Genomic DNA, 27,025 nt, shown 5'->3' with positions numbered 1-27,025 from the left:
GTCCTCATCATTGGCAAAACTCTTTCCCCCAGAGGTTCTTTAAGCTTATCAAAAAGATGGAAATCGCATCGTGCAAGATCTGGACTGTACGGCGAATCAGCTTCACCCACTTCTGTGCAGCCTTGGTCAACATCCTGATAGCATTTCTATATGGATGGAAGCGACTGGACCATATACTAACAGAATCGTACTGTGAATCTGTGCTATTTAGGTGTTTTGTCGGCAAGAATCGTACTCTCCAGCGTACTTCAACTCTGTAGTACGTTTCCAGTTGCCGTACCTTTTGAATCGTACGCTGTGACGCACCTGCCATCCGTAATACAGCAGAACAGTCACTGCAGCAAACCTGGAACAGACGAGACTCTCTTCTGACAGTGTGCCACTCTTATAGAGTAATAGTCTTAGCGAGATACGACGTGTGTAACTTACTTTCTGAAGTCCCTACATATTGCATGTAGAAGATTCTGGCGGAAATAAAAAATTGTAATACTAACTCGAGTCCTCGCACTGTGAGGTTTATCTGCATATCTCCAATTTGTTCTTGATTTCTCCTCCTACCCCCTTACCTACGACTTTACCTGCCTCATCAGGCTAATTCACATACAGTCCTTCCTCACTGCGACAGTTTCTCTAACTTCAGTTTAGTCACTAGTTACCCTCAATATACTGTGACTTTTATTCTCACCTCCCACACATCTCCCGAATTTACAGCCTTTGTTTCAATTAGTCTCGCCTTACAGAAACGACCTTCACTGCACTAGACTCATTAGCAGATTTCTGCCTTTCTCTTTTGTTGTATTGGTGCGGTGCTTCATAAATTTGATTCAGAATCTTCACTGTAAAATATTTTACGATTATCTAAGAGTTTAAAAATTCCTTTTACGAATTCGTTTTCCTTTCTCAGTATTTTGTTTATGGTGCTAACTGAGTGTTTTTATTCATTTTCAAATATTCTCAGTGTCAAGTTTACAATTTATGGACCTCATATATGATTTTAAAAAGTTAATTTGTATATCAGTTTTGGAATCTAAAGTTTGCAAATATTTAATGCGACGTTACAGCAATAACATGTTTTCTAGTTGCTTGGTTTTGTAGCGTGCTGTATCTTGGGTTATGATACGCTCGCCACCTATTTATTAAATCATCAAAATTTCTTTACGTCACTGTCCATTTTTACTTGATGCAATCGTTTCCTTCTACACAAATTCTTTCATCTCTCAAATGTGATTTGTGATTCTGTCTTCTATTCCGTGCTGAATGCTAATTCCATCTGGTTTCCCTTCTTTGCTGTCTAGTATTCTTCCACTTTCTTCTCTGTAATGATTCAAAAACGTATCGGTCCCTTTAAAGAATGTTCGATCTTTCACTTTGTTTTTATTTTCTAAATGTCTGTACAACTCTGACATTGGAAATTAACCAGAAAGCTAAGTTGAAAGTTTTTTTCTGGATAGTTTCGCTAAGAAATGTCGAATAATTGCTAATGAAAGTCCTGTCGGTATGATTACCATGTATAGCAGTTTAGTGAAAAGGCGTCACTTGCTTCAGTTGCAACTCACTAATTAATAATCGCTCTTATTATTCTTTTCGCACATTGTTTACGCTTAACTTCTGTGAAATGCTGGTACATTAATAGCCAGCCAGACCACAAGAATGTTGCGCGTTAGCATGCAAACCTATGCGCATTGTGCTGTGCAGATGTTGGATGTGAGTTTGTGGGTAGAGTTACATGCCTGTTACACTTGGTCGGCCAATATAAGGATTGGTTGTGGATGACGTTGGAGTTATCGTTCGAGGATATCCCATATGCTTTAGATTGGAGAGAGACGTGATGATCGAGCAGGCCAAGGCAACAGGTAGACACTGTGTAGAGCATGTTGGGTTACAAATAGATACGTGAGCGAGTGTTGTCCTGTTGGAAAGCACGCCCTGGAATGCTGTTCATAAATGGCAGCACAACAGATTCAGCCAGTAGATTGAATTTCAAATCAGCGGTCGGGTTGCGTGGATAATCAAGAGAGTGCTCCTGCTGACGTTTTTTTCTTTTTTTGGTCATCCATCAGTCTACTGACTGGTTTGATGCGGCCCGCCACGAATTCCTTTCCTGTGCTAACCTCTTCATCTCAGAGTAGCACTTGCAACCTACGTCCTCAATTATTTGCTTGACGTATTCCAATCTCTGTCTTCCTCTACAGTTTTAGCCCTCTACAGCTCCCTCTAGTACCATGGAAGTCATTCCCTCATGTCTTAGCAGATGTCCTATCATCCTATCCCTTCTCCTTATCAGTGTTTTCCACATATTCCTTTCCTCTCCGATTCTGCGTAGAACCTCCTCATTCCTTACCTTATCAGTCCACCTAATTTTCAACATTCGTCTATAGCACCACATCTCAAATGCTTCGATTCTCTTCTGTTCCGGTTTTCCCACAGCCCATGTTTCACTACCATACAATGCTGTACTCCAGACGTACATCCTCAGAAATTTCTTCCTCAAATTAAGTCGGTATTTGATATTAGTAGACTTCTCTTGGCCAGAAATGCCTTTTTTGCCATAGCGAGTCTGCTTTTGATGTCCTCCTTGCTCCGTCCGTCATTGGTTATTTTACTGCCTAGGTAGCAGAATTCCTTAACTTCATTGACTTCGTGACCATCAATCCTGATGTTAAGTTTCTCGCTGTTCTCATTTCTACTACTTCTCATTACCTTCGTCTTTCTCCGATTTACTCTCAAACCATACTGTGTACTCATTAGAATGTTCATTCCGTTCAGCAGATCATTTAATTCTTCTTCACCTTCACTCAGGATAGCAATGTCATCAGCGAATCGTATCATTTATATCCTTTCACCTTGTATTTTAATTCCACTCCTGAACCTTTCTGTTATTTCCACCATTGCTTCCTCGATGTACAGATTGAAGAGTAGGGGCGAAAGGCTACAGCCTTGTCTTACACCCTTCTTAATACGAGCACTTCGTTCTTGATCGTCCACTCTTATTATTCCCTCTTGGTTGTTGTACATATTGTATATGACCCGTCTCTCCCTATAGCTTACCCCTACTTTTTTCAGAATCTCGAACAGCTTGCACCATTTTATATTGTCGAACGCTTTTTCCAGGTCGACAAATCCTATGAAAGTGTCTTGATTTTTCTTTAGCCTTGCTTCCATTATTAGCCGTAACGTCAGAATTGCCTCTCTCGTCCCTTTACTTTTCCTAAAGCCAAACTGATCGTCACCTAGGGCATTCTCAATTTTCTTTTCCATTCTTCTGTATGTTATTCTTGTAAGCAGCTTCAATGCATGAGCTGCTAAGCTGATTGTGCGATAATTCTCGCACTTGTCAGCTCTTGCCGTCTTCGGAATTGTGTGGATGATGCTTTTCCGAAAGTCAGATGGTAATCGCCAGACTCATATATTCTACACACCAACGTGAATAGTCGTTTTGTTGCCACTTCCCCCAATGATTTTAGAAATTCTGATGGAATGTTATCTATCCCTTCTGCCTTATTTAACTGTAAGTCCTCCAAAGCTCTTTTAAATTCCGATTCTAATACTGGATCCCCTATCTCTTCTCAATCGACTCCTGTTTCTTCTTCTATCACATCATACAAATCTTCACCCTCATAGAGGCTTTCGATGTATTCTTTCCACCTATCTGCTCTCTCCTCTGCATTTAACAGTGGAATTCCCGTTGCACTCTTAATGTTACCACCGTTGCTTTTAATGTCACCAAAGGTTGTTTTGACTTTCCTGTATGCTGAGTCTATCCTTCCGACAATCATATCTTTTTCGATGTCTTCACATTTTTCCTGCAGCCATTTCGTCTCAGCTTCCCTGCACTTCCTATTTATTTCATTCCTCAGCGACCTGTATTTCTGTATTCCTGATTTTCCCGGAACATGTTTTTACTTCCTCCTTTCATCAATCAACTGAAGTATTTCTTCTTTTACCCATGGTTTCTTCGCAGCTACCTTCTTTGTACCTATGTTTTCCTTCCCAACTTCTGTGATGGCCCTTTTTAGAGATGTCCATTCCTCTTCAACTGTACTGCCTACTGCGCTATTCCTTGTTGCTGTATCTATAGCGTTAGAGAACTTCAAACGTATCTCGTCATTCCTTAGTACTTCCGTATCCCACTTCTTTGCGTATTGATTCTTCCTGACTAATGTCTTGAACTTCAGCCTACTCTTCATCACTGCTGTATTGTGATCTGAGTCTATATCTGCTCCTGGGTACACCTTACAATCCAGTATGTGATTTCGGAATCTCTGTCTGACCATGATGTAATCTAATTGAAATCTTCCCGTATCTCCCGGCCTTTTCCAAGTGTACCTCCTCCTCTTGTGATTCTTAAACAGGGTATTCGCTATTACCAGCTGAAACTTGTTACTGGACTCAATTAGTCTTTCTCCTCTTTCATTCCTTGTCCCAAGCCCATATTCTCCTGTAACCTTTTCTTCTACTCCTTCCCCTACAACTGCATTTCAGTCGCCCATGACTATTAGATTTTCGTCCCCCTTTACATACTGAATTACCCTTTCAATATCCTCATACACTTTCTCTATCTGTTCATCTTCAGCTTGCGACGTCGGCATGTATACCTGAACTATCGTTGTCGGTGTTGGTCTTCTGTTGATTCTGATTAGAACAACCCGGTCACTGAACTGTTCACAGTAACACACCCTCTGCCCAACCTTCCTATTCATAACGAATCCTACACCTGTTATACTATTTTCTGCTGCTGTTGATATTACCCGATACTCATCTGACCAGAAATCCTTGACTTCCTTCCACTTCACTTCACTGACCCCTACTAATCTAGATTGAGCCTTTGCATTTCCCTTTTCAGATTTTCTAGTTTCCCTACCACGTTCAAGCTTCTGACATTCCACGCCCCGACTCGCAGAACGTTATCCTTTCGTTGCTGGCATACGAAATCGCAACTTAGACTATAAGCCCAGGAGAAGGTCAGTCTGTCTATCACGATGACAGATTGGTTTCAGGGCCTCAATTGGCCTCCTATCCAAACACGGCCATCACTGTCACCGACATAGAAGCACCTTTCATTAGGAAACAAAAGAGACTTCCTCACTTCCCATCACTGAGCCCTCTCTTCACACCAATGAAGTCGCAAATGGCGGTGGTTTGGAGGTAGTGGAATGCACACCATGGCGAGACTGTCTCGGAACTGTCTTTTAGTAAACGATTTGTAACAGTTCGTTGTGTCATTGTGGTGCCAACTGCTGCTCAAATCGCTGCTGCAATTGCAGTATGATGCAACAGAGCCATATACGGAACACGATGGCTCTTCCTGGTGGTAATGCCACGTGGCTGTCAGCAGCCCTGTCTTCTTGCGATCGTACAGCCCCGTGACCACTGCTGCCAGCAATCATCTACAGTGGCTGTAGGTTCCTGCCCAGTCTTTCTGCAATATCGCACAAAAAACAACATCCACGTTCTCGTAGCCCTATTACACGACCCCGTTCAATCTCAGTGAGGTATTGATAATGGTATCTTTGTCGCCTTAAAGGCATTCGTGATTAACATCAACTCACCACATCCAATCTTAAAGGTAACTGGCACTCACGGCCATTGCAGTGTACCGGGTGTTCAAAAAGTCAGTATAAATTTGAAAACTTAATAAATCACGGAATAATGTAGATAGAGAGGTACAAACTGACACACATGCTTGGAATGACATGGGGTTTTATTAGAACCAAAAAAATACAAAAGTTCAAAAATATCCGAGATATATCTGATCAGAACAGCAATAATTAGCATAACAAAGTAAAACAAAGCAAAGCTGATGTTCTTTACAGGAAATGCTCAATATGTCGACCATCATTCCTCAACAATAGCTGTAGTCGAGGAATAACGTTGTTAACAGCACTGTAAAGCATGTCCGGAGTTATGGTGAGGTATTGGCGTCGGATGTTGTCTTTCAGCATCCCTAGCGATGCCGGTCGATCACGATACACTTGCGACTTCAGGTAAACACAAAGCCAATAATTACACGGACTGAGGTCTGGGGACCTGGGAGGCCGAGCATGACGAAAGTGGCGGCTGAGCACACAATCATCACCAAACGACGCGCGCAAGAGATCTTTCACGCATCTAGCAATATGGGGTGGAGCGAAATCCTGCATAAACACCGTACATTCCACCAGGTGTTTATCAGCCAGGCTGGGGATAATGCGATTGTGTAACATATCGGCGTACCTCTCACTCGTCACGGTAGCAGTTACAAAACCAGAACCACGCATTTCCTCGAAGAAACAAGGCCCGATAACGGTAGATGTGGTAATTCCAACCCATACCGTGACTTTCTCGCCGTGCAATGGAGTTTCCACGACAGTTCTAGGATTTTCGGTAGCCCAAATTCTGCAGTTGTGGGCGTTGACAGACCCCGGAGCGTGAAATGAGCTTCGTCGGTCCACAACACGTTACTCAACCAATCGTCATCTTTTGAAACACGCACACCGCAAATGCCCTTCGCTTCATTAAATCGCCAGGTAACAGTTCATGATGCCGATGAATTTTGTACGGATAGCATCGGAGGGTACGCCTAAGTGCCAACCAAACAGTAGTGTATGGAATGCCGGTGCGACGTGCGACTGCACGAGCGCTGATTTCCCCGTGCATAGACGAACCCGCTACAGACTCCATTTCGTCCTGAACTATCTCAGCACCCATTACGCCTTGTACTCGGTCGGCCACTACGGGGTCTATCTTCTAAACAACCCGTGGCTTCGAACTTCGACATCATTCTCGCCACAGCTGCATTTGTCAACGGACCTTTACCCGTTCGAATCCCCTTCCTATGGTGATAGGATCGTAAAGCTGAACTAGCACATTCCCCATTCTGATAATACAGCTTCACTAAAAGCACCTTTTCATGTAATGTCAACATGCTGCGACTGTTGGCGCATCTGATTCTCTCTCTCATTACAGCTCCTTTTATACACGATTGTCATGCGCAGTCACTGACGTTTTGCTGTCCAGCGCCATCTGTCGGACATTTTGTGAACTTTGTTTTTTTTGTTCTAATAAAACACTATGTCATTCCAAGCATGTGTGTCAATTTTTACCTCTCTATCTACATTATTCCGTGGTTTATTACGTTTTCAAATTTATTCTGACTTTTTGATCACCCGGTATATTTAAAGCAAACTTCATTTGCATCCTCATATTGGCGCTGCTGGGACCACTTCTATGCGACTGGTGCAAAGTTGGAATAGACATCATCTTGCACCTGTAAAAACACGCCTACCAACTTTAGTTTATGTCGCACAACTCCTTCTTGGTGTTGCTATTTTTTCCGTCAGCGCAGAAAATCCGTCATTAGCGAAAATCTGAAAATCTGTCTCGATTAATTATATACTACGTTTCTCCGTTACTCGTATACATAGTCCTCTATAGGAATTAAATACTGTTTTCTTTATATCGTTCATCATAGACGTATGAGAATACGAAACTGTGCTGTGTGTCTACAGGTGCATAGCATGGGTGACGATGTTTTCGCTGGTGCTGAGCGTGGGCATCATCAGCGTGAACCCGCTGGTGACGGTGTCTGCGCAGTGCGGCGCGCAGGTGGCGTCCCTGCTGCTGGTGCACTACTGCGGCACCCGCTTCGGTCGCCGCTGGTCCGGCGTCGGCTGCCTGGCGCTGGTCGGCCTCCTAGGAGTGCTCGGCGTTGTGCTGCTCACATGTAAAGAGCCGCGGGGGCGCCCAAGGCACACCCGCTCTTGTCTGTTTCAGCTGCCGCAGTTGCCATACACTGGAAACCTCACACGTTCCACACTCAAATGCGCCCTGCAGTATTGGGACTTTTTGTTGTTGTAGTCTTCAGTCCTGAGACTGGTTTGATACAGCTCCCCATTCTACTCTATCCTGTGCAAGCCTTTTCATCTCCCAGTACCTACTGCAACCGACATCCTTCTGAATCTGCTTAGTGTATTCATCTCTTGGTCTCCCTCTACGATTTTTACCCTCCACGCTGCCCTCCAGCCCCTTGATGACTCAGAACATGTCCTACCAACCGATCCCTTCTTCTAGCCAAGTTGTGCCACAAACTCCTCTTCTCACCAATTCTGTTCAATACCTCCTCATTAGTTATGTGATCTAACCATCTAATCTTCAGCATTCTTCTGTGACACCACATTTCGAAAGCTTCTATTCTCTTCTTGTCTAAACTCTTTATCGTCCACGTTTCACTTCCATACATGGCTACACTCCATACTAATACTTTCAGAAACGTCTTCCTGACACATAAACCTATACTCGATGTTAAAAAATTTTTCTTCTTCAGAAACGCTTTCCTTGCCATTGCCAGTCTACATTTTATATCCTCTCTACTTCGACCATTATCAGTTATTTTTCTCCCCAAATAGCAAAACTCCTTTACTACTTTAAGAGTCTCATTTTCTAACCTAATTCCCTCAGCATCACACGACTTAATTCGACTACATTCCATTATTCTCGTTTTGCTTTTGTTGATGTTCATCTTATATCCTCCTTTCAAGACACTATCCATGTGGTGTCACCGCCAGACACCACACTTGCTAGGTGGTAGCTTTAAATCGGCCGCGGTCCATTAGTACATGTCGGACCCGCGTGTCGCCACTGTCAGTGATCGCAGACCTTGCGCCACCACACGGCAGGTCTCGAGAGACGTACTAGCACTCGCCTCAGTTGTACGGACGACTTGCTAGCGACTACACTGACGAAGCCTTTCTCATTTGCAGAGAATATAGTTAGAATACCCTTCAGCTAAGTCAATGGCTACGACCTAGCAAGGCGCCATAGCAATTGATAGTTATCGTATGAAGCATGTCTCATCAAGAACGATGTATACAAATGATGGATTAAAGTTAAGTATTCCAGAAGCTACGTACTTTTCTTTATAGCACCATTACGTATCCTGTTTCAGACCTCACGCCATCTTGCGTGATCTTAAGCGCGTGCCTTTCGGTTACCCGTCACTGTGGACTGGCTGTCTTGTCAGTCCACAACAATCCATTCCGTTCAACTCTCTCTTCCAAGTCATTTGCTGTCTCTGGCAGAATTACAATATCATCGGCCAACCTCAAAGTTTTTATTTCTTCTTCGTGTATTTTCATTCCAACTCCAAATTTTTCTTTTGTTTGCTTTACTACTTGCTCAATATACGGATTGAATAACATCGGGGATAGGCTACAACGCTGTCACACTCCATTCCCAACCACTGCTTGCCTTTCATGTCCCTCGACTCTTATAACTGCAATCTTTTTTCTGTACAAATTGTAAATAGCCTCTCGCTCCCTGTATTTTACCCCTGCCCCTTCAGAAGTTGAAAGAGAGTATTCCAGTCAACATTGTCAAAAGCTTTCTCTAAGTCTACAAATGTTAGAAACGTAGGTTTGCCTTTCCTTAATCTAGCTTCTAAGATAAGTCGTAGGGTCACTATTGCCTCACATGTTCCGATATTTCTACGGAAACCAAACTGATCTTCCCCGAGGTTGGCTTCTACTAGTTTTTCCATTCGTCTGTAAAGAATTCGCGTTAGTATTTTGCAGCCGTGACTTAAATTGATAGTTCGGTAATTTTCACATCTGTCAACACCTGCTTTCTTTGGGATTGGAATTATTATATTCTTCTTGAAGTCTGAGGGTATTTCGCCTGTCTCATACATCTTGCTAACCAGATGGTAGAATTTTGTCAGGACTGGCTCTCCCAAGGCTGTCAGTAGTTCTAATGGAATGTTGTCTATTCCCGGGGCCTTGTTTCGACTCAGGTCTTTCAGTGCTCTGTCAAACTCTTCACGCAGTATCATATCTCCCATTTCATTCTTCCATTTCCATTGGGACTAACAATACTTTATCAGTCGAGTTAGAGCATTGGCAACTCTGCACTTTAACCATTGATCCAAATGAAAAAGAACAGAACTCGTAAAAATTCTTCATCAACAGCACAAATATTTGTCTTTATTGTTACCCATAGCCACAGACATGTGGTCTCAAAGACCCGTAGCAACGTGCAGACAAGCACAATTTGTTTCCGAAGAAGCGCACCTCCTTCAGGTTCTCAGTAGCTGTGGAATCGGCAAGTCTGGACATGCCCTTATTGTTGGAACGTATGCCGTTCTGTTAGTTTTAAATTCAGTCCACGCTAAATTCTCGAGCCAGTCTCGCAGACTATCTGTGGTTGTGTACCTTTCTCTGTTCTAGAAAATTCTTGTTTCTTTTTCGATAGGACGGACATTATTGTCATTGATGATACGATATTTTCTGAAATAATCGGGCAATACTTAGAGGACAATACCAACAGCTGTGATGCAAATAATGACATTGGTAGTGATTTTCATACTGCTGTAAATGATTGGATACTTAAACTTTTATATTATTCATATGTATATGAGTATTTTAAACGTGTTAGCCGTTAGCACAGAGCACTTTAATACACTACTGGCGATTAAAACTGCTACACCAAGAAGAAATGCAGATGATAAACCGGTATTCATTGGACAAATATATTATACTAGAACTGAAATGTGATTACATTTTCATGCAATTTAGGTGCATAGATCCTGAGAAATCAGTACCCAGAACAACCACAACAGGCCGTAATAACTGCCTTGATATGCCTGAGCATTGAGTCAAACACAGCTTGGAAGGCGTGTACAGGTACAGCTGCCGATGCAGCTTCAACACGATGCCACAGTTCATCAAGAGTAGTGACTGGCGTATTGTGACGAGCCAGTTGCTCGGCCACCATTAACCAGACGATTTCAGTTGGTGAGAGATCTGGAGAATGTGCTGGCCAGGGCAGCAGTCGAACATTTTCTGTATCCAGAAAGGCCCGTACAGGACCTGCAACACGTGGTCGTGCATTATCCTGCTCAAATATAGGGTTTCGCAGGGATCGAATGAAGGGTAGAGCCACGGGTTGTAACACATCTGAAATGTAACGTCCACTGTTCCAAGTGCCGTCGATGCGAACAAGAGGTGACCGAGACGTGTAACCAATAGCACCCCATACCATCACGCCGGGTGATACGCCAGTATGGCGATGACGAATACACGCTTTCTAAGTGCGTTCACCACGATGTCACCAAATACGGATGCGACCATCATGATGCTGTAAACAGAACCTGTATTCATCCGAAAAAATGACGTTTTGCCATTCCTGCACCCAGGCTCGCCGTTGAGTACACCATCGTAGGCGCTCCTGTCTGTGATGCAGCGTCAAGGGTAACAGCAGCCATGGTCTCCGAGCTGATACTCCATGCTCCTGCAAACGTCGTCGAACTGTTCGTCCAGATGGTTGTTGACTTGCAAAGGTCCCCCTCTGTTGACTTAGGGATCGAGACGTGGCTGCACGATCCGTTACTGCCATCCGGATAAGATGCCTGTCATCTCGACTGCTAGTGATACAAGGCCGTTGGGATCCAGCACGACGTTCCGTATTACCCTCTTGAACCCACTGATTCCATATTCTGCCAACAATCATTGGATCTCGACCAACGCGAGCAGCAATGTCGCGATACGATAAACCGCAATCGCTAAAGGCTGAAATCCGACCTTTATCAACGTCGGAAACGTGATGTTACGCATTTCTCCTCATTACACGAGGCATCACAGTAACGTTTCACCAAGCAACGCCGGTCAACTGCTGTTTGTGTATGAGAAATCGGTTGGAAACTTTCCTCATGTCAGCACGTTGTAGGTGTCGCCTCCGGCACGAACCTTCTGTGAATGCTCCGAAAAGCTAATCATTTGCATATCACAGCATCTTCTTCCTGTCGGTTAAATTTCACGTCTGTAGCACGTCATCTTCCTGGTGTAGCAATTTTAATGGCCAGTAGTACTTAATAAATATTCAAGTTTAATTATAAAAATGATTTTATAAGTATGTTTTAAACATTTTCTTCTGATTTTGATAAATATTTTTCAATTACAAACAATTCTTATTTTATCATATAGCTTCCTGTGTTGCTATTTTTTTAAAAAATTAAAAAATGTAATTTTTTGTGCTGGATTATAGATCTTGAACTGTAGGGTCTATGAGACCACAAGTCTGTGGTTGCGTTACTGAAGACGATATCCGGCATTAGACGATAACCATAGCATTTCCGCCACCTACGTAACTGATTGTATTAGCTTGTTATTGTATTACGAAATACAGTTACTGTAGTGTCGGTAGCTGGACCGACACCGTGATGTGGATTGCTGAAAATCAATGCTAGACTAACGCTGTGGCCGATAGGGCACGCACGGCTAAAGCAGACGGGCGTGAAGTCTGGAACATGAGAACTTATGAATGAATAAGAAGAAAAGTATGTAGATGCTTTTTACTTAACTTTTATTGATTCCTTGGAATACATCTCTCTTGAATACTCGTACGCTATAGGCACTGATACAAATGGCTCCTTGCTAGTTCGTAGCCATTAACTTAGCGGATGGCTATTATGTCTCTCGGCTAATGAGAGAGAAAGGCTTCGTACAACTGGGCGATAGCTAGGTTCGCGTACAACTGGGCGGTAGTTTGGTTCTCGTACAACTGGGGTCGAGTCCACTCTCGTATCACGAGACCTGCCTTGGTGGTGGCGCTAGGTCTGCGATCACAGTGGCGACACGCGGGTCCGACATGTACTACATGGACCGCGGCCGATTTAAACTACCACCTAGCAAGTGTGGTGTCTGGCGGTGACACCACAGTTACAGTAAGTAATTTTGGCTGACGAGGACTTTTTTAGCCGCCGTGAACCCGTTTGTGTCCAAGTTTTTCAAGCTACACTATGTGATCAAAACTAACCGAACACCTAGCTGAAAATTACTTACAAGTTTGTGGCATGCTCCATCGGTAATGCTGGAACTCAATATAGTGTTGGCCTAACCTTAGCCTTGATGACAGCTTCCAATCTCGCAGGCATACGTTCAATCAGGTGCTGGAAGGTTTCTTGGGGAATGGCAGCCCATTCTTCGCACGGTGCTGCACTGAGCAGAGGTATCGATGTTGATAGGTGGGACCTGACACGACGTCGGCGTTCAAAAACATCCCAAAGGTGTTCTATAGGATTTAGGTCAGGATTTTGTGCAGACTAGTGCATTAAAAGGATGTTAATGTCGTGTAACCACTCCGCCACATTTCGTGCATTATGAACAGGTGCTCGATCGTGTTGAAAGATGCCATCGCCATCCCCGAATTGCTATTCAACAGTGGGAAGCAAGAAAGTGCTTAAAACATAAATTTAGGCCTGTGCTGTGATAGTGACACGCAAACAAACATCGGTTGCAAGCCCCCTCCATGAAAAACACGACCATCCTTAACACCACCGCCTCGGAATTTCACTGTTGGCACTACACACGCTGGCAGATGACGTTCACCGGGCATTCGCCATACCCACACCCTGCCATCGGATCGCCACATTGTGTACCGTAATTCGTCACTCCTCACAACGTTTTTCCACTGTTCAATCGTCCAATGTTTAAGCTCCTTACACCAAGCGAGGAGTCGTGTGGCTTTCACCGGCGTGATGTGTGGCTTATGAGCAGCTGCTCGACCATGAAACCCAAATTTTCTCACCTTCCGCCTAACTGTCATAGTACTTGCAGTGGATCCTGATGCAGTTTGGGATTACTGTGTGATTGTCTGGATATATATCTGCCTATTACATATGACGACCCTGTTCAACTATCGGCGGTCTATATCAGTCAACAGACGAGGTCGGCCTGTACGCTTTTGTGTTGTATTTATCCCTTCAGGTTTCGCTTCACTATGATATCGGAAACAGTGGACCTAGGGATGTTTAGGAGCGTGGAAATCTCGCTTGCAGATTTATGACACAACTGACACTCAATCATCTGACCATGTTCGAAGTCCGTGAGTTCCGCAGAACGCCCCATTGTGCCCTCTGACGATGGCTAATGACTACTGATATGGAGTACCTGGCAGTAGGTGGCAGCACAATGCACCTAATATGAAAAATGTTTGTGTTTATCGGTGTCTGGATACTTTTGATCACATAGTGTAAGTGGTAAATTAACAGTCTGTGGTGAATGATGGGTGTCACATTGAGATAATAGCAGCTGAATAAAAAATGCTACAGTTTTATTTATTTCAGCAAAAACTTAACGAAATGTATGAACTGTAATTTATGAACCAGAAACTGACGTTCGGCCGAGGACTAGGATTAGTATTTCCAAGTGTCGTCAGGCCCTCATTGCACGAGTGGAATTCCAGGAAAGCTACCGGATTCAGTTCGTTATGCCAGCTAGTCACACACACGACGTGACAGACCAGGTGCTTGTAATTAAAGTATAGGTACTCATAGAGGTCCGATGTGGACAATAATCATTGCATGGCAGTGAAGCTGGTCGTTTTTGGAGCATCACCTACGACCAGTTTTATGAAAGAAGCGGCGACACTTTCTACGCAACCCACCCATCATTTTGCACGACAATGCGCGGGCGCAAAAAGCGCAAACTGTGGCTGCTCTGTTCGGTCCATAGGACTGGGAAGTACTGTACCATCCACCATACTCCCAGCACTTAAGTCCTTGTGACTTCTATTTGATTCCGAAGACGAAGGAACGACTTCGTGGCATTCACTTCAGAACTGTTGCAGAGATTCGATACGCAGTAGAGCGCTCCATTCGCTCCATCAACAGAACAGGCTCTGCTAAAGGTATGCTACGCCTTCCACATCGCTGGCAACGGGTTCTACACAACGCTAGTGACTACTTTCAAGGACAGTAACAGTTGCAAACATGCAACTCTTTTCTACCGGTTGCGAATAAATAGTTTCCACTATTTAAGCTCCAACCCTCGTATTAACGTTCGGAATGTGATGGTTACGAAATGCAATGTTGCTGCGGAACTTTATGAGTATGGTTTATTACTGATCTTTCTTAATACAATCCAACAGTGAAACTTTCTGCTGTGAAATGATTCTGAACTATCGAAATGCAAAGCTTTAAACGTAATGTGGAATGATCCCTAGCAACCGTGAATGAAAACTTAGTAGCTGCAATTCGGTCACACAAAAATGATTCCTATTTTATTGCTATAATACGTGAAATTCATACACTAAAACCAGTATTTCACAGCTTACCGTCTTCTTACCTGTTTTGTGAAATTTTATTACTTTAAACTGAAAGAGGTAATTTGCTACCTGTTCCTTGAATTTAATAATGTATGATTCAAACATGAGAAGTCACATCGGTCTCTGGATAACATCTTACTCAACAACCCGCTCTCCAGCAATCAAGACTTATAAGGTTAACTGTTGTATTGGACAATTACGTGCAGTTACTGACCCTACTTTGAAATTATACAGAATAAGCTAAATGTTCTTTGCTTCCTAAATACACCAAACAATGGTTCGTCATGACTGAAATTAATCTTTACCTGCGCAACAAATATCTGTTCTGTTTTGTGATAGCATCGCTAATAAACACTACACGTGGACCTGGAAAGAATCATGCTTTTCTGCACCGCGCTGCTAAGGAAAGCCCATTAAATGAATCACGCCGAAATTCAATACTGATTAAATAGATAACGGTGCAGTGAAATTCTCGTAACAATGGTCAAGCTAAGTAAGTTTCTAATCATCACGTCTGGGATAAAATAAACCAGAACCTATTTCATGATAACTATTATATTTTAACAAAGAAAACATGGATGGTTAAAGAGTGTACGACGATCACTTGTATACAAGCATGAATAGAAAAAGCCGTTTCGTGTATTTCTTACATTTTGTTAAGAAGAGAATAGTTAAGTCCCTTGATCCAGTCAGTTTAAATAATGATACAACAGTTTTCTGACACACAATTGTGGTAGTTGTTAGATAACTACCAATACAAAAATTGACCAATCATGAATTCAGCACCGACTTGGAAAAGCTCGACACGAACAATCTGCCCCAAAGCATGCAACGTGAATATTAGCGATCGTCGCAAATACAGAAGTTTTTATGCATGTTATCTTGCTCAGCGTCCCAAAAACCAGCCTCCTCACTTTTTAATCGCCAACAGTAAAAATAACGAGCTCGGCCGATAGGAAGCAAGTGATGACATCTGCACGTAACATTAACTCTGGTTACCAAAGAGATTTACTCAGTCTATATTTTCCGTTCAAAAAGTCTGCATTTGAAAGGATGGCTATACGTCCCTATACGTCCGCCATTTTTGAGGCAAACTGAAATGCCATGTTTTCTGAGGAGCTGACAGCTAGTATCCCACACTGACGGATCCTGACGCACAATGATTTTCGACAGGCTCTCCTTATTTAAACTGCAGAAGTGTTTTCAAAAGGCAAGCAGATAAAATTTTCTAGGGGGTTTGGCGTACTATCTGATACCTTTTATCCCAGAAAAAATGGCAGTTCTGTTTGTCTCTAGTATAGCGAACGTACTGATATTTCATTTAATTTAAATTCATTGTTTCATGTACAAAACTCCCTCTGTCAGAGATCATGAAACTACAGCCACCTCTCATCATACACACACCTACTATACGATGTGCATCAGTTTAAAAGGGCACTACATCTTAAAATTACACAATTTCCTTCAGGTCAGAATATGGAGAAAATGTAACCGTTTCAATCCCTTACAGTATCCATAAGCCGCATTCATAATGCCAACTCGGTCGATATCATGTGACCACCCCAATGTTCACGGTAATGATTTGTTCTCGATAACGTCAAATCTAAGTGACTTAGCTCAGTTGTCCATTAATTAGAGTATTCATTAGCAGCCACAGAGCAAACTTCATTTAGAGTTTTTGGTTCTTGTGTTGTTTCAATTACGTTTCTAACAAACTTATTTTATCCAAGCAACCCATCTGTTTCTACTTTGGCAGCTGATGTACCAAGCATCGCCATGGTGGCAGTAGTGATGGCTATGCAGTTCTTCTCGACTGCCGCTGGAAGTGTCACCACCCTGCAGAGCATCGAGGTGCACCCCACGTGTCTGCGCCAGATCACCGCCAGCGTCGAATACGCAGTCGCTGGCATTTGCTTGTCACTTGTTCCATACATCGTCTTCCAGGTAGGTTATATCAGTGTGCAAGCATATTACGCTGAATTCTTTAAAAATTTAAATGAGATCTAGAAAGCAATTTCGAGAAAGTGCTGAACCATCCAGTCACTGGTGACGAACTTTTGAAGGTTTGCTGCATCACAATGTATCTCCTAGTTTCCCCAAATAAATTTTGAAATGGGATTGACAAAGAAAAGATGTTCAGTGTACCGTGAAAAACATACAATGGTGTCGAAAATTTTGCAAGGTTGCGTTTATTTTGCCACGAACAATAGAAGCAAGTGATAGTAAAGTAGAAACAATGTAAAGAATACAGAACGTAAACAACTGCGACATGCATGCCTTCCTAAGAGAGAGTCTCAATTCCTTCCAAGCTATTTATGTGAGTGTAGACCAGATATGGCTCAAATTCAAAGATACAGTATCGACAGTAATAGATACATTCATACCGCGCAAGTTAATTAGAGACGGGACTGATCCTCCATGGTACACAAAACACGTCAGAACACTGTTGCAGAAGCTACGAAAATGCATGCCAAATTCAGAAAAACGCAAAATCCCCAAGACTGGCTAAGTTTCATGGAAGCTCGAAATTTAGTGCGGACGTCATAGCGAGATGCTTTTAATAGTTTCCACAATGAAACATTATCTCAAAATATGGCAGAAAAACCAAAGACATTCTGGTCGTATGTAAAGTACACCAGTAGCAAAAAATAGTCAATACCGTCACTGCGCGAATGCGATGGAAATGTTTCCAATGATTGTGACACTAGAGCGGAGTTACTAAATACAGTTTTCCGTAATTCATTCACGAAAGAAGATGAAGTAAATATTCCAGAATACGAAACCAGAACAGCTGCTAGCACGAGTGACATAAAAGTAGATATCTTAGGTGTTGCGAAACCATTCAAATCACTTAAGATAGGCAAGTCTTCCGGTCCAGATGGTATAACAGTCAGGTTCGTTTGAGAGTATGCAGACAACAATAGCGCCTTTCTTAGCAATCATATTCAACCACTCGCTTGACGAAAGGTCTGTTCCTAAAGACCGGATAGTAGCACAGATCACACCAATATTCAAGAAAGGAAATAGGAGAAACCCATTGAATTACAAAAATGGTTCAAATGACTCTGAGCACTATGCGACTTAACTTCTGCGGCCATCAGTCGCCTAGAACTTAGAACTAATTAAATATAACCAACCTAAGGACATCACACACATCCATGCCCGAGGTAGGATTCGAACATGCGACCGTAGCGGTCATTGAATTACAGACCCATATCAATGACCTCAATTTGCAGTAGGATTTTGGAGCATATACTGTACTCGAACATTATAAATCGCTTTGAAGAAAGTGACGTATTCATACATAACCGACACGGATTCAGAAAATATCGTTCTTGGAAAGACAGCTAGCTCTTTATTCCCATGAAGTAATGAGTGCTGTCGACAAGGGATCTCAGATCGATTGCATATTCCTAGATTTCTTGAAGACTTTTGATACCGTTCCTCACAAACTACTATTAATAAAATGACTGGATTCGTGATTTCCTCTCAGAGAGGTCACAGTTCGTAGCGATAGACGGTAAATCATCGAGTAGAACAGAAGTGATATCTGGCGTTCTGTAAGGTAGTGTCATAGGCCCTCTGCTGTTTTCGATTTACATAAATGATCTAGATGATAATCTGAGCAGCCCCCTTGGATTGTTTGCAGATGATGCTGTAATTTACCGTCTAGTAAAATCAACAGACGATCAATTCCAATTACAAAATGACCTAGAGAGGATTTCTGTATGGTGCGAAAAGGGGCAATTGGCACTAAACAAAGAAAAGTGCGAGGTCATCCACATGAGTAATAAAAGAAATCCGATAAATTTTGAGTATACGATAAATAGCACAAATCTAAGGCTTGTCAATTCCACTAAATACCTAGGAATTACAATTACGAGCAACTTAAATTGGAAAGACCACGTAGATAATATTGTGGGGAAGGCGAAACAATGACTGCGCTTTGTGGTCAGAACACTTAGCAGATGCGACAAACCCACGAAAGAGAGAGCCTACATTGCACTTGTCCGTCCTCTGCTGGTATGTTGCTGCGCGGTGTGGGATCTTTACCAGGTGAGAATGACGGAGGACTTCGAAAAATTGCAAAGAAGGGCAGCCCGTTTCGTGTTAACGCGCAATAGGGGTGAGAGTGTCACTGATATGATACGTGAGTTGGGATAGCAGTCATTGAAACAAAGGCGGTGTTCTTTGCGGCGAGATCTATTTACGAAATTTCAAACACCAACTTTCTCTTCCGAATGCGAAAATACTTTGTTGACACCCACCTACGTAGGGAGAAATGATCATCATAATAAAATAAGAGAAATCAGAGCTCGAACGGAAAGATTTAGATGTTCCTTTTACCCACGCGCCATTAGAGAGTGGAATGGCAGAGAAGGAGCATAAAAATGGTTCGATGAACCCTCTGCCAAGCACTTAAGTGTGAATTGCAGAGTAACCATGTAAATGTAGATGAACGGTAGACAGAAACGTTCTTCGTTTCTTCGAACGCAACGAATTGACACACGCATTCTGACAGCTAGTTAATGTGCTCAGTATGGGGTGTGACCACATCTAGCAGCAATACAGGTCTAACAACTGCTTTGAACCAATCTCATGTTGAGGCAATAACGCCCATTCTTCCTGCAGCAGGTCTCCGACAACGAAAGCCACTCTACTGAGCCTTCTGCATTCCGTTTACCTCGATACAACACGTCCAGTGGACGCTGCCAGGTCAGGTATCATTTGCCGTGCAGTAATACACTCCTGGAAATGGAAAAAAGAACACATTGACACCGGTGTGTCAGACCCACCATACTTGCTCCGGACACTGCGAGAGGGCTGTACAAGCAATGATCACACGCACGGCACAGCGGACACACCAGGAACCGCGGTGTTGGCCGTCGAATGGCGCTAGCTGCGCAGCATTTGTGCACCGCCGCCGTCAGTGTCAGCCAGTTTGCCGTGGCATACGGAGCTCCATCGCAGTCTTTAACACTGGTAGCATGCCGCGACAGCGTGGGCGTGAACCGTATGTGCAGTTGACGGACTTTGAGCGAGCGCGTATAGTGGGCATGCGGGAGGCCGGGTGGACGTACCGCCGAATTGCTCAACACGTGGGGCGTGAGGTCTCCACAGTACATCGATGTTGTCGCCAGTGGTCGGCGGAAGGTGCACGTGCCCGTCGACCTGGGACCGGACCGCAGCGACGCACGGATGCACGCCAAGACCGTAGGATCCTACGCAGTGCCGTAGGGGACCGCACCGCCACTTCCCAGCAAATTAGGGACACTGTTGCTCCTGGGGTATCGGCGAGGACCATTCGCAACCGTCTCCATGAAGCTGGGCTACGGTCCCGCACACCGTTAGACCGTCTTCCGCTCACGCCCCAACATCGTGCAGCCCGCCTCCAGTGGTGTTGCGACAGGCGTGAATGGAGGGACGAATGGAGACGTGTCGTCTTCAGCGATGAGAGTCGCTTCTGCCTTGGTGCCAATGATGGTCGTATGCGTGTTTGGCGCCGTGCAGGTGAGCGCCACAATCAGGACTGCATACGACCGAGGCACACAGGGCCAACACCCGGCATCATGGTGTGGGGAGCGATCTCCTACACTGGCCGTACACCACTGGTGATCGTCGAGGGGACACTGAATAGTGCACGGTACATCCATACCGTCATCGAACCCATCTTTCTACCATTCCTAGACCGGCAAGGGAACTTGCTGTTCCAACAGGACAACGCACGTCCGCATGTATCCCGTGCCACCCAAGGTGCTCTAGAACGTGTAAGTCAACTACCCTGGCCAGCAAGATCTCCGGATCTGTCCCCCATTGAGCATGTTTGGGACTGGATGAAGCGTCGTCTCACGCGGTCTGCACGTCCAGCACGAACGCTGGTCCAACTGAGGCACCAGGTGGAAATGACATGGCAAGCCGTTCCACAGGACTACATCCAGCATCTCTACGATCGTCTCCATGGGAGAATAGCAGCCTGCATTGCTGCGAAAGGTGGATATACACTGTACTAGTGCCGACATTGTGCATGCTCTGTTGCCTGTGTCTATGTGCCTGTGGTTCTGTCAGTGTGATCATGTGATGTATCTGACCCCAGGAATGTGTCAATAAAGTTTCCTCTTCCTGGGACAATGAATTCACGGTGTTCTTATTTCAATTTCCAGGAGTGTAAGTCGGTGCCGTCGCGCCCTTACAGCCAAGTAACGGTTCTCTCTTTCTGATGCCACACGTGGTCGGTCCTGCCCTGGTCTTCTGGGTGAAGTTCAGGTCTCTATGAACTGTCGCCACATCCGAGAAACAACACAACGATTCACGTTAAGTCATCGGGCCACCTCAGTTTGCGATCGCCCTGCTTCCATTCTTCCTGTGGCCCCTCCACCACAGAGAGTCTGTTAGGCGTCCTCTCTGTGCCATACTTCACCGTGTATGACTGTATACACAGCGATTGTGGATGTGGGACTACCCGGCAAACACAACCCTGTTTCTTGGGTGCCCTGATGTCATCATCGGCGTGGTTGTCCGTTTATCCGGAATGCCATCTTCCGTCACGATCGTACGAACATCTGTTGACAGTTTGTACGATCATACTCGTATCTTAAATTAGAGACTGGACAGGGAAATAGCGGTTAACTGCTTTAATTTTGGACACCAGTGTAGTAAGCATGGGGATGTCACCCAAGAGAACGTTTGGGATACGTACAGTGAACGTTGGCGCTTCCCCTGTGAAGAGTGTCGTTCATGTTTCAAGTGTTGCTGTTTAGTGAAAGTAATAATGAAGAGAATGTGTGAGACCTACTGCTTACATTACTGAGAGCAGTACCGGCTCATAGTCTGCTCCTCTCAAACAGCAGCTTGCAGACCACTGAGCTCAGTGCCACTTGCAAGGGTGCTCACCATCAACATTGTCTTATACCCGTGTCCATGAGAAACTAACTACAGGTCCTAGATTCATCTAAGGATACCGATATACTTACTGTGTGCAACTATCTCTCCTCCATTGCCGAACAAATTGTGAGAGAGCAAGCTTGATACTTGCGCCTGAGAACCGCGACGTCAGTGGGTTTACACAGGTTAACGTGCTACCAAAGCGGTCCCTAAGCACGACAGAACCAGCGGCAGTGCTGAGTGACGCAAAGCGCTGTTGTATCTAGCCATACTAACAGGAGCAGCGCCGTTTAGCTTTTAGCCGAACGGTGTTGCTAGCAAATTTTGAGTTTGTTAATGTAAAGGCCAGAACCGTCGTCGGCCGCTGTGGCCGATCGGTTCTAGGTGCTTCAATCCAGAACCGCGCTGCTGCTACGGTCGCAGGTTCGAATCCTGCCTCGGACATAGATGTGTGTTATGTCCTTAGGTTAGTTCTAAGTCTAGGGGACTGACGTCCTCAGATCCATAGTGCTCCCATAGTGCTCAGAGCCATTTGAACCAGAAACATCCCTACCTACCTAGCAGGAGAAAGGGGGGAAGCTGAATGTGGTTGTCCACAGGCACCGTGGAAGGGCAGAGCCACTCGCCAGCCTGGATTAAGCCTGTAAAGCGCCTGTGGATTGGTGGGGCGGCTATAGGAAAGGAGAAATGCGACGCCACAATCCTTGTCTTTCCTAACAGCTTGGGAATTGTTGGCCGACCTGTAAACCCTCTATCTTCCCTCTGTCTTGTATTAGGACACAACACTCCCGCGGTTCCACAACTTCTCGTTTGAGACTCTGTGTCCATGGTCTCTTCAGCGCTCTCCTCCAACAACACGTCTCGAAAGCGTGCTATCATACCGTTTCGCCTTCCTTAGCGTCCATGTTTCTAACGCATACATTATTGTACTCCGAAGATAGCCTTTTAAAAAGTACTTCAATAGTATTCAGGTATAGGCCGTAAGATGTCAGTAACGTTCCCGAATAAGTGCTTCTTTCCTATGGGCTATTCTGTGTTTAACATCTGTAGTATTTCTATCATCCAACGTACGTGAAGGTAGTCTTTTGTTACAAATTTTTACGCTCACGGCAGACAGCTGCCTTTCGATTCCCATCTCTGGCGTACTTTATGTTTTCCTCTTGTTGATCTTCATCTCATGCTTCTGTATTCACACTCATCTGGTAAACTGTTTTCTGCAGCTCGTCTTCATTTCTGCCCAATAATGCAGTGTTTTCTACAAATCGGATGATTTTGAAATATTCTCCATTAATTCTTTCCCATTGCTGCTGGTTTGTGAGAATTACTTCATTAAAGTTTTTTGCAAACATTAAATAATATTGGAAATAAGCCACATATCTCCCTGACACTTTCTGACATTGTAGCCTGTGGTCCATCTTTCCCCATGACAGCATTCTTATTCTTGCAGTGCTACAGAATTAGTCTTTCGTTCTTGTAGTCTAATCCTGTATTCTTGAGCTGTTTATTGCTGTTAATGCTCTCGAGCGTTTGGTGTGTTCAGCCTCAAGCATTTCTCTATAATTAATCGCTAAATGAATAAGCCTCTCTTGTTCGATGATTCCTTCGAAATTAGGAAACTTTCTCCTCCATGTGATGATCTATAATCCTCGTTAATATTTTTTGGACGTGTGATACGAGGCTACTGTTCTGTACTTGCTTTTCACTGGTATTCATATCATAAGCATCTGCTCGAAATCGGCAGGGGTGAATTTCTTCATTTATGTGCGAGGTTTTTTCCATGTGGAACAGCAAGTCTTTAGTTTTTTCTCCGAAGGATTACAGTAGCTCTCCATGGAGGTTGTCAGTTGATGGAGCATTATGAACGTTCGTTCCCTGTGGAAGTCTTCCTCCAGTATTAGTGGTTCAAGTTCATCTTTATCAAACTTTTTCACGTTTTGCAGAGAGTTTTAATCGAAATACAACCTATCACATTGGTCTGGTATAGACGTCATCCATACATGATGTATTGCTTCTCCATCTGATACTACTCTGTCCTCTCTGTCTTATTTCTTCTTTTGAATTGTTTCCGAATTTTTTAGCATGCTTGCTCTATGTTAACCTTTCACTGAACTTTCGTATATTCTCTTACGTTTATTTTCAACTATCTTCGCGTTTTTTCTTCATCTTTCCAGTAATGCTAGCAATATGAACACCCCCTCCACAAAAAATTCAAACAAATTTAGGTAATTATTGTTAAATTTTATTAACAACACTCTTTTCACGTAGGTAGTCACGTATAAGTAGAGCTGAGAGCTTGAAAATAGCTTTAGCAGAATGTTATATAAATTTCGTTAACTGTCTTTAAAATTCATTAAAACATACTTTTTAAAGGTGTACAGATTTACAAGAAGGATCCTGAACACGAAATTATGAACATGACATTTGTCGTGGAAAGTCACATTCAATATTAAGACTTAGATTTTTGGTTGAAATTTTACTGAAAATTTTAAAACAATTATGAAATTTGGTGCAAAAAATCGTTAAAAATAATAATTACTTTTTTAAAAAGAAAAAATAATAAAGTACATGACAAGATTATAATGTTTTCTGAAGATGGGCATAAAGTATCCCCCATCGTAGTTTTGTGAGGGTTAATCGAATTTTTTATTGCCTATATATCCATATTTATCTTGTGCTATTTCTTAATTCCTCCTTTCATTTATAATGGTATCTTTCATTACCTATGATTTGTACAACGCCATTTCCTTCGTTTCGAATCATCCTTTCGCTGTCTGGTACACTTCTTCATTAAACAGTGTCCATATTTCCTGTATGCCAGTTTTCCGCGATATTTTTGATTGTGTCCAAAGTATGTGTGTTGTTCTTCAGTTTAATTAAATTCCATCTCCTTGTGATGATGTGCATCTGTTTCACTCCGAGACGTAATCGGCTCTCCATCACATACTATTTTATGATCTGAATCTTTATCAGCTTCAGTGTACCTTTTATCATTTTTTGTTTTGTTCTTGTACCTGTTTCTCATTAATATGTAATCTAGTTGGCAGTAGTCATTTACACGTGGTACAGTGCAAATGTGTCTTCTCCTTTTCGGCTACTTTACGGATGGGACCATGAAATTCTACCAGTTCAGATGCTCGTTTATTCTTGACTGCGAGTCCTTATTTGCGTGCAGCGTCTAGTGTCATTTTCTGTATGTATCTTCTCCTACCACTGCGTTCAACCTTCCTAAAACTGTGATGTTGTCTGTTTCTTGAGTTTTCATCCAGACTTCTTTGATCTGTTCGTAAGCCTATTCCGCCTGATAATACGTATGGAGTGAGGCACCATATCTCTTAGCTCTGCCTTAATTTCCAACGTGATTTTTTGTTTACTGCATCGTCACATACATATTACGATTCAGGTTACTGTATTTTTCATTATAAGATCAACTCCTTGACTTCGCTGCAAGATGGCAGGCCCTCTGGCCCCTTCATATACTTATTCAGGGCCGCCAAAACAGACTACCTTGCGTTTCTAACACTAAATTTGCATATATGAAAATTAATGTTATCTCACTACTGTATTACACTGACATGCGAAGTAGGTAATCAGATGCTATGTATCGGCATGAACATGGTCGTGAGTAGGTTGCGTTCAGAGTTCTGTTCATTTCATGTAGGAGACGAGCGGGAACTTTTGGGCCATGAGGAGGTAAGCCGCCACTCACGATAGCAGCGAATGGTCAGCAGGGACCAGTGTCAGAGGGTGAGGGGGAGGGGGGAAGGGGTTAGCATACAGTACTGGGATTTTCGGGCAAAGTCCCGACTCCCGACCAGTGGCTCGCAGCTTTCTCTTTTGATGGATCTCAGGAGCCACAGCGACAGACACTTGTTATTTTTAAAACGGCTGTGGGCAGTTTTCTCGTGAAGACCTCATGTTTGGGGCAAGAATTCGCCAGCGTGGTGTCACGGCTGTGCAGTCGCTTGAGACGTTTTGGAGAAATGGTCACCGAGCCCCACGGGATGGTAGTGGGACGAGGTTGGTTACGCCCCACTCTCCATTGTTGCCAAATTTATTCAAGATGGCACCACTAATGTCATCCAAGAAGGCGGCATGTAGACTTGGCAACAGTGCATGACGTCATCCAAGACGGTGGCTTTTGACGGGAAAATAGGTCAATTGGACTATGTCCACTAACCTATCCCTCCAGAAGAAATTGGCAGGAAATTCAAATTCCAACAGGATAATGCCTGCAAAACCGTACTTGACTTTATTATTATTGATTATTATTCATTATCATTTATGATCATTTTTTATTATTTATTATTATTCATCATCATTTATTATTATTATATTATTATTATTATTGGCCTACCTCCACTAGAAAATTGCGCCAAATTCAAATTCCATCAGGATAATATGTCGAAAACTGTACTTCTATTTATTATTATTATCATTTACTATCATTTATTATTTAGTCAAGATGTCCGATTTTGGTGGGAAGAAAGCCATTTGTGTTATATCCATAACAAAAAATCTCTCACAAGTTGAAATTCCAAAACCATAACCGATCACACATACGAAATAGTCTACATCCTACGAACTTTGACTGTCACTTATCTTTTTTCACTGCTAACCTATCAAAATCACGTCAAAAAATGAACTGCACTTGTACTAAAGTAATTCACAACCTCTGATTTTGCAAGGAAAATGGACTGAAGTCTTTATTTCAAGCAGTACAGCCATCGCTTGTTGTCCAACAGGCTTAGTACACATCTTAGAGATCGCAGTCCAGTCGCCACGAGGCCCCCAGTCCCACTGAATTAGTTCATATGGTCGCTGCCGACCTGCGCCGGCACGTGCGCCACCGGCAAGCGAGTGGTCGCCTCACGTGACGGCCATTGGCTGCAATCCTCGCACACCACCGGTCTAGCGGCCACTCACATCACAGCTTACTGGCGCCGACTCACTTCGCAGGCCCGCGCTAGTCCAGCGATGTAAACATATTTTCGTGGACAGTGGAGTCTGCCCCCAATGACAAGTTGGCGCCGACGTTCAAACCTGTCGATGCCGACCGTTCGCTATCCAC

The 27,025-nt window shown here is 43.5% G+C and overlaps 1 protein-coding gene across 1 annotated transcript in view; it reads left to right on the top strand.

Annotated features, from left to right (window-relative positions):
* The window catches only part of LOC124789293 (solute carrier family 22 member 7-like), a 237,824-nt gene that overhangs the window by 133,905 nt on the left and 76,894 nt on the right, over positions 1-27,025 (top strand). The window contains exons 7-8 of the mRNA XM_047256604.1: positions 7,488-7,702; positions 16,832-17,019. Of these exons, the coding sequence (XP_047112560.1) occupies positions 7,488-7,702; positions 16,832-17,019 (403 nt within the window). The remainder of the gene's footprint in view (positions 1-7,487; positions 7,703-16,831; positions 17,020-27,025) is intronic.

This window comes from Schistocerca piceifrons, chromosome 3, assembly GCF_021461385.2.
Source record: "Schistocerca piceifrons isolate TAMUIC-IGC-003096 chromosome 3, iqSchPice1.1, whole genome shotgun sequence".
In the NCBI taxonomy this organism is placed as follows: Eukaryota; Metazoa; Arthropoda; class Insecta; order Orthoptera; family Acrididae; genus Schistocerca; species Schistocerca piceifrons.
The sequence above is the reverse complement of the archived record's forward strand: the minus strand, read 5'-3'. Positions and strand labels throughout refer to the sequence as shown.